The 11258-nt window shown below is 48.6% G+C and overlaps 1 protein-coding gene across 1 annotated transcript in view; it reads right to left on the bottom strand.

Annotated features, from left to right (window-relative positions):
* CD99 (CD99 molecule (Xg blood group)) overlaps positions 1-11239 on the bottom strand; it is a 33624-nt gene extending 22385 nt beyond the window's left edge. Inside the window, exons 1-3 of the mRNA XM_024756302.1 lie at positions 10988-11239; positions 10733-10877; positions 4802-4885 (exon numbers count right to left, since the gene is read on the bottom strand). Coding sequence (XP_024612070.1) covers positions 4802-4885; positions 10733-10877; positions 10988-11239 — 481 coding nt within the window. The remainder of the gene's footprint in view (positions 1-4801; positions 4886-10732; positions 10878-10987) is intronic.
* Between the last annotated feature and the right edge of the window lie 19 nt (positions 11240-11258).

Raw genomic sequence — 11258 nt, 5'->3', positions numbered from 1 at the left:
CGCTTATCTGAGGTTCCACAACCATGAACTGTGCAAGAGACAAGCGCATAGCACGAGGCCCGAATCCGGTTTCCCTTAAATTCCATCAGGGTGGCGCACTGACGCAGACATCACAATGAGGATATAAATATACTACTGATAATACTTTGTAGAGATGATCAGTTACACAATTTATACACGGAGCTTATAAATTATACAAATGGAAATAGAAGTGAAATAAATACTGGAAACAAAACTAGAACAGAAACAAAATATAGATCGGGGCTTCCCTGGTGGTGCAGTGGTTAAGAATCCGCCTGCCAATGCAGGCGACATGGGTTCGAGTCCTGGTCCTGGAAGATCCCACATGCCACGGAGCAGCTAAGCCCGAGCACCACAACTACTGAGCCTGCGCTCTAGAGCCCACAAAGCACAACTACTGAGCCCGTGAGCCACAACTACTGAAGCCTGCGAGCCTAGAGCCCGTGCTCCGCAACAAGAGAAGCCACCGCAATGAGAAGCCCGCGCACCACAAAGAAGAGTAGCCCCCGCTCGCCGCAACTACAGAAAGCCCACACGCAGCAACGAAGACCCAACGCAGCCAAAAATAATAAATAAATAAAAAATTAAGAAAAAAGAAAACTAGAACAGAAAAATATAGTTGCAATAATAATTACAGAAATTACAAACTACAGAATTTATCATTTATATACAGAACTTATAAATTATATAAATATATAAAAATAAGTAGAAATAAGCTTTAGAAACAAAATTAGAAGAGAAATTAAATATAATTATAGAAGTTACAAACTATGTCATTTATACTTTAGACACAGAATTTATAAGCTATATAAATATATACAAATAAAATAGAAATAAATTATACAAGCAAAATTAGAAAAGAAATATCACAGCACCTATCAATTATGTAAATAAAAACCTGTATACATATAATAGAAATAAATTCTAGAAATAAAATTAGAAAATATAAATTTTATAATGAACTATAAATTATGTAATTTATACACAGAACCTATGAATTATATCAATGGATATACGTATACATGAAACAAACTCTAGAAAGAAAATAAGGGTAGAGATAAAATTTATATAATAATAAATTATAGAAATTATGAATTATACATAAATTTTATCATTTATACACAGAACCTAATAATATAAATACAGGCACAAATAAAATAGAAATAAATTCTAGAAATAAAGTTAGAATCAAAATAAAAATTAGGCAGTTAAAAGATTCCTTGGGCTTTCAGATTTTCCTACTAAAGAGGTAAGAATCACATAAAACTAACAGTAGCCATGGATGAATTTTCTGGACGGCCTGCATGCTCCTGGAGCTGTCTAGATAATACCGTTGATCTTCAAGACTCTCTTTTAGGGAGGAAGAAACGGAGACTCCAGAACTCACCCCCAATCCCCTGCAATGTCAATGGCAACACCAGGGTCCCCCCGGCCCTGGCCCCATGCTGGCTGGTCACTGCTGTTCAGGGCTGGTCCAGGGCCAGAGGTGATGGTGAATGCTGTTTGATCCTACTTTAATTCTAAATATTAGAGATGCCCTTATTTTTCTGTAGCTAGGAAGGAATTGCTCCAGACATAGTTTTGCCGTTTCTCGAGCCATGTCATTGAACATTCTGCCTTACAGATTTTGTGACAAGGAGGGGAAAGGTTCTTCTCTTGTACCATAACCCTGGGGGTGCCACTCTGGGCTGGGTCAAGCTTTGGAAGAACCCAGAGCATCTGGGGACGCTGTGGGCTGGGCTCCGGGTGCCGTGGACCAATGAGTTTTAGAATATGGGGAGCCCAGATTCTTGGGCCCCGATCCCAAAGACACTGACTCAGTGGGTGGGAGCCGGGCCTGTGGATCTGCATTTCTAACAATCTCCAGGTGATGCTGATCCTGGTGGGTGGGCTGGGATGGCAAGAGTGGCCCAGGACCCTCATCCCGGCTGTAGCGAAGTAATTCTAGGACCCCGGTAAATTCAATCTCCCTGAGCTAGGAAACCAAGTCATTGTCACCCTGAAAGATAATCTCCAGGATCTGATTCAAAGCCCCAAATCCATTTCCAATTTTATCACCCTTCACCCTGGGTCACCGCCCTGCCCCTTCGCACTGGCCCTAAATGACCAGTCAGAAGGCCCCAAACTTGATCAGTTCACAGAGGCTTTGCATCTCCAGAAACCGGCCCAAGGCCCCTAACCTAGACCTGACAGTTCTGTTTATTAATCACAGTCAAGGCACGTCATCCGTAGTGGTTCTGTTATTGCAGTCCCCGGAAATGCTGAACGAGCTAATAATATTCCATCATGGCTCCTGGGGAACTCCAGGGTCAAGTCCCTGCGCCCTCAGGTCACACCGCCATCAGCTAATCGCACATAACCTTGTTTCATGCGTGTTTCTGTGGAATTTGATCTTATTTAATCTAGACTGTTGATGCTCACAGCACTCTTTCTCCCGCCTAAAGGAAGCTCATCTCACACACGTATTTCAGGCACGCGGCAACCTTCTTGTGCTTAGAAGCAAAATCGCGAGCATAGAGCACAAAAATGCGGCATGACACAGATACTTGTTTACAATCTAAGACCGGAGAGGTGACTCCCTGTTTTTGCAGCTGGGCACAAATCCCCGAACTCAGTATCAATTTGGGAGTTATCAATAAATTGTAGCAAGTAGGCAGATTTGCAAATATGGACTCTGTGAATGCTGAGGATGGATGGTACAATCACTATTATGACTGGCCAAAAAGTTCACTCGGGTTTTTCTGTAAGATGTTATGGAAATACAATGGATGTCACTCTATGTCCCTCGAAAATTTACAATCCCCCCAGCATCCTGTGAATGATTTGAGGGGTCATACAGTTTGGGCACCTTGTCCGTCCTTGGGGCTTCCCTCAAATCCTCTACTTGGCCGTAAATGCCAATCTCTTCTGTCCATACCAGGAAAACTCCTATTCAGGCCTCAAAGCCCCGATAAGATGCTGCCCTCCTACAGGAAGCCCTCAGCATCCCTCCCAGCCAGACTAAAGCATTTCCATGGGTGATTCCTATGCATATTACAGTTTCTGAAGCTCAAATACAGATCTTGGTTCTCATCTCTGGCTACACATACAAGGAGACCTCATAAGTCCCGAGACCCAGGCTGTGCCCCAGGCCAATTAAAGAAAAAACTTTGGGGGCTGGTTTGCAAGCCACTAGTATAGATTTTTACTTCCTTACTACTCCTTAACACAGCTGGTCCCTTCTCTCTCATTTCTGCTGTCTTGGTCCAGGCTCTGCCAACACCCTCGGCTAAGGCCAGCATGTTCTTCCCCTGCACACTGAATAGCTGGTTTAATATAATCGGTTTCCCTGGCAGTCCTATGTATTTTATTTTATGCATTAAAAAGAAATGTTATTCTGAGGGGGAGTCCCCAGGCCTTCTCAAAGTACCTGAGCATCCAGGGAAGAAACTGGTTAAGGGTTTCTTGTATTCTTCCTGGAAGGATTTTGGGGGGGCACGGGGAGCCTTAAAAATGAAAGCAGAAATGGAGACAGGAGCATAGGTGGAGAAAGATTTACAAAATGAAATCAATAGGATTCGCTAACATCGGATATGGGAGAAGGAGCTGGCAGGAATGAAAGGCGATTTTTCATTTTGAGAATCTGGGCAAACGGTCCTATCACAAGAAGCAGGAGTGAAGGAGGACATGCCGGCCTGGGAGAACATCACGAGAAGCCCGGGATATGGAGCAATGTAGACACCGTGGATGCATCCAGACAGACCAGAGATCTATCAGCAGTTACGGAAGTTAGCCTAGGGTGGAGAGAGATCTGGGGGCGGGACTGTAGGGGAACCGGCACCTGTCTTCCAAGAGGTGACCAGGAAAGCTTTCTCTGTGGTAGCAGGATGCAGTCCACACCCCAGCTGAGACTCAACTTATGCTCTGTCCTTCCCATGCCCTGATTCCTTCCCCAACTCTGAGTCAGCTCCTTATCTTGTAGGAACGCAGAGATTATAACCCACTGCCTGGTGACGTGCTTCCGGTGAGTCTAGGTGCTGATGGTTTCAGAGCAGTGAGATAATGGCCCCCTCCAACTGGCAACCACTTGAGATAGGTACTGCAGCTATCTATCTATCTATCATCTATCTATCTACTATCTAATCCCTCATATCTATCAACTTTTATCCATCCATTCATCCATCCATCATCTATCTTTTGACATCTCTCCATCCGTGTTGTGTCTATCTATCATCTATCCATTATCTATCTTCCACCATCTGTCTGTCTATCCATCCATCCTCTATAAACCTATGATCTATCTATCTATCATCCATGCACCAATCAATCTTCAATCACACCTGTCCAGCGCTACCTCACTCCAGCCAGGCCACTAGTCTTTAATTAATTCCTCAGCATGGAGTCGAGTCAGGGTGGGGGGAGGGGGAGGGGAGGCTGCCCTCGTCTGTCCAGCAGCACCGCACCTGGACCTCTGAGAGACAGCCTTTCACATGCATCTCCCGCTCCCTCTGAGACCCAGCCACACCCTTTCCTCTTCCTGCCCCACGGTGTTACTCTGTGTCAAACACCTAAGAATTGTCCTTCCTGAGTCTCCTTCATCTGGTGGGGCACATTCTGGGCCAACTTCACGGCAAACAGCACCCCTTTAACTTCCATTGAGTATTGACCCCAGACGCTTTCCTAAAAGAAAACAGCCAAGGACAGCAGACGCTGACCCGCAATATCTGAGGTCTTGCCAGAGGGACGAGGTCTAATGACGCCTTGTCTGTGTCTTGCCCCCAACACAACGTAATCGATTTACTCTTTGTGCACCAGTAGCTCGGGTCCAGTGCGTTCCTGCGGCCGCCGTGCATCTCCGGCGCCGTGCACAAGCTGGTGGAACGCCCTGTGGATGCACAAACAGAAACAGCCGGAATTCGCTGGCTGCATTGTCTGCGGATGACGAATGCCTTCCAAGTCCCGGAATACAACAGGTCTGGCTTTTTGCCTTCTCACGAAGGGCGGTGAACAGGCAGCAATGAAAATGAATTCTCTCTCTCTCTCTCTCTCTTTTTTTCCTTCTCAAAAGCACCCTTGGGAGTCATTACTTGGCTCTTTGAAAAGTTGCTGATGCCCTGCGGCTTTATGGCCCTTCTTGAAAACAGAGGGATTCCATCAAAAACGTCCGAGTGCAGAAAGCAAGAGCGATGGAAAAGGAGTTCAGATCTGCAACGGGTTTTAAACGCCCCCGCCTGCCTTCTGCGGAAATAAAGACATTTTACGACACGGCCCAGTCCACCCAGACAGATGAACTGGCACCAAAGCCACACCGATGCTGACTTAGCAAAGCGTGGGTAAAGTATGCTGGTGTTTTCTACTCTAATCTATTTGATCTTCTTTGTTTCAACGCTGGTGGACGTGCACTACATTCCCAGCCTGTCCAAGGGTCCCTGATCGCCACTGGAAAAACACCGCTTAGAGGGCTTGTATCTAACTCTAGGGGGAGGAAAAAAAAAAGGAAGTTTCTGGTTTTCTGTTTACGGGATTTTTAAAAAATAATACGAGGAGCGAGACGGTGGCCACACCGAGTCATTCAAGACAAAGCTGAAACTAACACAGCCGTGTACCGACTCCCAAAAGTGCCATAAGAATTAGGCGAAGAGGGGGCTTCCCTGGTGGCGCAGTGGTTAAGAATCCACCTGCCAATGCAGGGGACACGGGTTCGAGCCCTGGTCCGGGAAGATCCCACATGCCGCGGAGCAGCTAAGCCTGTGCGCCACAACTACTGAGCCTGCGTGCAACAACTACGGAAGCCCACGCACCTAGAAGCCGCGCTCGGCAACAAGAGAAGCCACCGCAATGAGAAGCCCGTGCACCGCAATGAAGAGTAGCCCCCGCTCGCTGCATCTAGAGAAACCCCGCACGCAGCAACAAAGGCCCAACGCAACCATAAATTAATTAATTAAAAAAAAAAAAAAAAGAATTAGGCGAAGAATACAAACAGGAGATTCCAAAAAGCAAAAAAAAAAGGAACTCCTGTGTCCCTATGTGGACAGATACAGATGCAGATGTGAAAGACACAGGCAGACCTCATTTTATTGCATTTAGCTTTACTGTGTTTTTCACAAACTGAGGGTTTGGGGCAACCCTGTTTCGACCAAATTTATTGGTGCCACTTTTCCAACAACTTTTGTTCACTTCGTGTCTCTGTGTCACATTTTGGTAATTCTCGCAATCGTTCAAACTTTTTCATTATGATATGTGTGTGACGGTGACCTTTGATCAGTGATCTTTGATGTTACTACTACAACTCTCCGAGGGCTCAGAGGATGGTTAGCATTTTTTAGAAATAAAGTATTTTTCAATTAAGCCATGTTCATTGTTTTGTTTTTGGTTTTTTTGCGGTACGCGGGCCTCTCACTGCTGTGGCCTCTCCCGTTGCGGAGCACAGGCTCTGGATGCGCAGGCTCAGCGGCCATGGCTCACGGGCCCAGCCGCTCTGCAGCATGTGGGATCTTCCCAGACCGGGGCACGAACCCATGTCCCCTGCATCGGCAGGCGGACTCTCAACCACTGCGCCACCAGGGAAGCCCCATTGTTTTTTTTTTTAAGACATAATGTCACTGCACATTCAACAGACTACAGTCTAACGTAAACATGACTTTTACATACACTGGGAAACCAAAAAATTCATGTGACTACCTTTTACTGGGGTGGTCTGGAACCGAACCCGCAATCTCTCTGAGGTGTGCCTGTCCTATTAATTAGGTAAATACACATAGGAATTCTGGTTAGTTAACCTCTTTCACCCAAGAGATTAGGCACTAACAAAAAAAGAACATGTAGTGTTGGGTGGGCAACCAGAACTACCGGGCAGGATAAAGCCAAAATCAGAAGCAATATGGCAGCATCCCGTAAGACCAACCATTTGTGTGTCCTACACAACCTGGCCATTCTCCCAGAAGGACACAAATATAACAGAATATTCACGGCTGTTGACTGTGATTGAAGTGTGTGTGTGTGTGTATGTGTGTAGGTATGCATGTGTGTGTGTGTGTGTCTCTGTGTATGTGTGTGTGTGTGTGTGTGTGTGTGATGTGGGTCTTTGTCCTGTAAGGTTGGAAGGGTGACTGTAAATTAAAAATAAAAGCCCTGGTGGAAACAAAGGAAGAGACTTCTCTTCCCTCGTCCTTTGCTTCCAGAAGATCTTACTCTGTCCTTTTCCAAGGTGGGTAAATATTTTTAATGGCTAAAGGAGCCTGTTTTGACAACCTGTATAGAACGGGTGACATTTATTTAGCTACTTTTAAAAGTGCGTCTTTGCAGCCTTAGTGGGTCACCTGTGATGCATGTCACATCCTGGCGTCATGCTCACTCAATCATAAAATGGGTCTCTTTCCCTTCTACCTTGGCAGAGAGGCTTTCTGGGTTGATGTTGGGTTGAATTCTAATTCCCCAACAACACCTTCCCTGTTCCACCAAAGATGCTCTGGTAAACACTACCGCCACGAAGGGACTGCCGTGACTTGTATCATGAAACCCATGTTGTTAACAGTGCTTGCGGGTAGTTCATTTTCAAGTATGTGTCATCCTCTGAGGGTTAGAACACACCCCTCTGTCTGCAGAAAACACTTCCAAAACCACTGTATCCCCCCAAAAGGACTTTCGGAGATCTGTAAACACACACTCCATCGTTAACCCTAAGAACTGGCAAAGGAGATCAAAGAGCATCTCCACTGATTTACATGGGACGGACACCCGGGTGTCAGAACAAACCACATGGGGACTCAGTGAGATGTCTTGTGCCAGATGTGTCTCCCCAACTGCCACCAGGGCTGGGCGTCCTCCAACAGCTGGGTGTCTGAAGGATTCTGTGGAAAGCCAGGACGCTGAATGAGTTGGCACCTCACCCCAAGACAACCTCCGTCTTCTTTCTAACCCCGTCTTTACAGTCATACACAGCATGGGATTCTTTTCTCCCTAAAAGAAGCCACCGTGATTGGAAAATCTCAGTAGGAACAAACACATGGGCTCCATGTGTGTGGTAGTCAGTCTCCTTTGGGAGGAAAACCTCAGCTGGAAAAAATTCCACATTTCATCCGTGAAAGCCCTGCCTCCTACACGTCGGATGGATATAACTACTCGACCACCTGCATTCTTTTTCCGAACAATTAGCATATCACCCAGATGAAGAAAAGTGCATCTCTCCCCATGAAGAAACCCCCCCCAAATCAAGTATTTTAATATCTCCAGATGGAAAAAAAAAAGGGGGGGGGTTGAACCATCATAAACTGAGAATGAAGAAAAAGCCAAAGTCCTAAAGGAAATAACACGCAATTAACTTTTTATCAGAGCCGAACATGTAGGCAGGACAATGAAACTCACTTTCTCTGCGTGGCAGGCAGAAACAGGAATAGTCGGACAGGATGCCGGAGAAGCCACACCTGCTTGGGTGGGGATGATGAGGGAATCCCCGGAAACCCGTCAGTTGCCCAGGAAGTGTCGCCTTCCCTATAGGCGTTTCTGGATTTTTGAACGGCACTGGCTACTGTGCAGAGGCTGGCATGGAGCGTGGGGTCCTGGATTCAGCACCTTCCTGGACCCATTTCCCACCGGTCCGCACTTGGGTCGCCCAGGTGCCAGGAGTTCTAAAGCCCGGGATATGAGTGTCCTACCTGGAGGAAGACTACGGAAACCAAACCCCCAGCCACCAGCAACCTGGAACATGTGACACAAATTCCTGGGTGTCTCAGCCTCAGCACGACTGACATTGGGGCTGGGTGACCCTAATACGGGGCGTCCTGGGCACTGTGGGCTGTGGACCAGCATCCCTGGTCTCCACCTGCCACATGCCAGGAGCACGCCCCCTACAGCTGAGACAATCACAGACATTTCCAGACATGGCCAAGTGTCCCTGGTGGCGGGAGGAAGCAGTGCTCTATTGAAAGCCGAAGCTGCCTCTTGCCTTCTAGGGCCCCTGCGTCTCTCCAGCCAACACTGTCCCACGGGGGTTTCCAGAAAAACCTGGGAACACAAGAGCCCTGGGTCCCAAGGCCTCGGAAACCGGGCCAGTGCTATCTGCACCCCGATGAAGATCTACCCCTGACTCAATGGACTTCTGTAGCCAGAATGGAACCGAAGCCAAACCCTGATTTCTAGAGGGAAGTGTGTTCTGAACTTCAGCAACTCGAAAGCAAACTTTCCTGATAAAACCCCATTTGTATCTTAGGAACAGTCCGTTCCCTGCCTCTGACCCCAGAAGGATCAGGCAGGAGAGGGGGAGGCGCCCTCCAAGAGATCAGCACATATCAAGGCTCTGTTCTCCCTCTGCTCTTTCGGGGCGAGGCTGGCTCTCCACTCCCCCGCTGCTCTGTGCCCCCCTCCCATCCCCCTGCCATTAAATCCCCAACATCTGCTGGCTGAAAGCATCAACCAACCCCGAGGAGCTGGGAGCAACCTGCATAGAAATCAGGCAATTCTAGGCTAACGGTGCTCTGAGTTTCTTCTAAAAGTTACACATTTTATATACAGGGTAGAATATAACCTGTATGTGAAACCTGTTAAAAGCAAACAAACAAAAAACAACTGTCACCAGAGACAGCTTCCAACTCAGCCAAACCCTCACGCTGGCCAAGGCTGTATTCCCCACCCCTGAGTTCTTGAACTGTCGGACTGTCACCATTCTTCGGCCCTGTGTCCTATCTGCCTGATGAGATGTTTCCCTTCCCCCAGCAGATGGCACCTTCTTGGGCGACCAGAACCCCTTGTGATCCATCTCCCTGGAGCAAGGCACACAGCTAAGGGCTCAGAGGGCAATGAACTCACGAAACATGAATGAAGGTGTAGCCAGGGGGGATGCACGAAAAATTCTTGTGAGCAGGTGTGACTCAACCACACAGCAGGAAAAAAAAAAAAAAAAAACCAACTAACGAAGAACTCTGTGGTGAGGCAGCTAGGTGGGATTTAGGGCAGGAAACAGAGAAACAGGAAACCCATCCCAGGCCCTCCCCACCAAGCTGTAAACTATTCCAAGAGTTCCCCATGGATCAGGTTGAATTTGTTCTAAAGCCTGCAACGAACACACAACTTCTAGAATACGTGGCACACATTTTAAAAATGCAGACATCGATTAGCAAATCCTCCCTAAAATAAAACTCAGGTGGGGGACCAGGGCTCAACATTCAACCTCTAGCGCTGAGCTGGAAATTTCCAGGTAAACACCGGGCCTTCTCTGTCCTGTGTCTGGTTCCTAAAACGTGTCCTCCACCGAACAGACCGCTCCTGAAAAGACACTGCCTTAGTGGCTGTCCACTTAAAAATAACCACATAAGGACAGAAAACAACCGTTAGTCGGAGAAACCCGTTTTTTATGCCACGCCCAGCAGGATCCCAACTTTCCTTTTAAAAGAAGAGAGAGACAGGAAAACTGGATCTCGACTTCCATTTTAAAAGGAGAAAGACAGAAAAACGCAGGCAAGAACCAGAAACAGGCCAGGTTGGCTGGGGGGTGTGGGCGTCCAGGGCGTCCTGTCCTTCTCCTGACACTTTTTTGGGTGCGGTTTTCCGAATTATCTACTCGGATACACGGACGATCGGCTGAGAACACGTGTCCCTTGGCGGCGTCGTTCTGCACCCGACCGCGCGCTCGCCAAAAGTCCCCGCGGCCCGGACACCGCAAGAGCTGCTGAGCGTTTCTAGAGCCCCGAGTTTTTCCTGGCTTCCTCCCCCTTTCCCGGGTTTCAGGCTCCCCGGCCGAGTCCAAATTTAGTCCCGGGCCGCAGGGCGTGGCGCCCGGAGGCGGCCACCAAGCGCCTGAACAAAGACGCGGTCCCCGGGCCCTGCCAGCGCTCTGGCCGGGGCGCGGGGCGGCCGCAGAGGCGCACACCCGCGCCCGGGAACTGAAGGGAACCCCGGGGGGAGGAGGAGGGGGAGGGGACTCGGGGGCCACCGCCCCACCCAGGGGCCTCCCAACTTTTAAGAGTCTGTGAATGTGAAAACAAACGCTGACATTCCGCCTGCGGAGTGAGTCCAAAGGCGCCCGGGAAGAAAGCGGGGAGGAAAGGGTAAGGCCGCCTCCTTGGGGCGTTGGCCACCCGTTGGCACAGCGGGTCCCGCTAGGCGGGAAGGACGGCTCGGGGCTCCCCGGCGCGTCGCCCTCCACGCGCCAGCCCTCCCCCACACAGTGCGCCCCCAAAATACGTCCCTCGCCATGCGTCTCCCAAGGTGTGTAGGCCCCGCACAGCGCGCCCCCGAGGTGCATGCTTCCCCTGTGCGCCCCC

Source organism: Neophocaena asiaeorientalis, unplaced genomic scaffold (genome assembly GCF_003031525.2).
Source record: "Neophocaena asiaeorientalis asiaeorientalis breed wild unplaced genomic scaffold, Neophocaena_asiaeorientalis_V1.1 scaffold69, whole genome shotgun sequence".
Lineage (NCBI taxonomy): Eukaryota > Metazoa > Chordata > Mammalia > Artiodactyla > Phocoenidae > Neophocaena > Neophocaena asiaeorientalis.
Note: the sequence above shows the minus strand (reverse complement) of the source record. Positions and strands in the feature narration are given on the sequence as shown.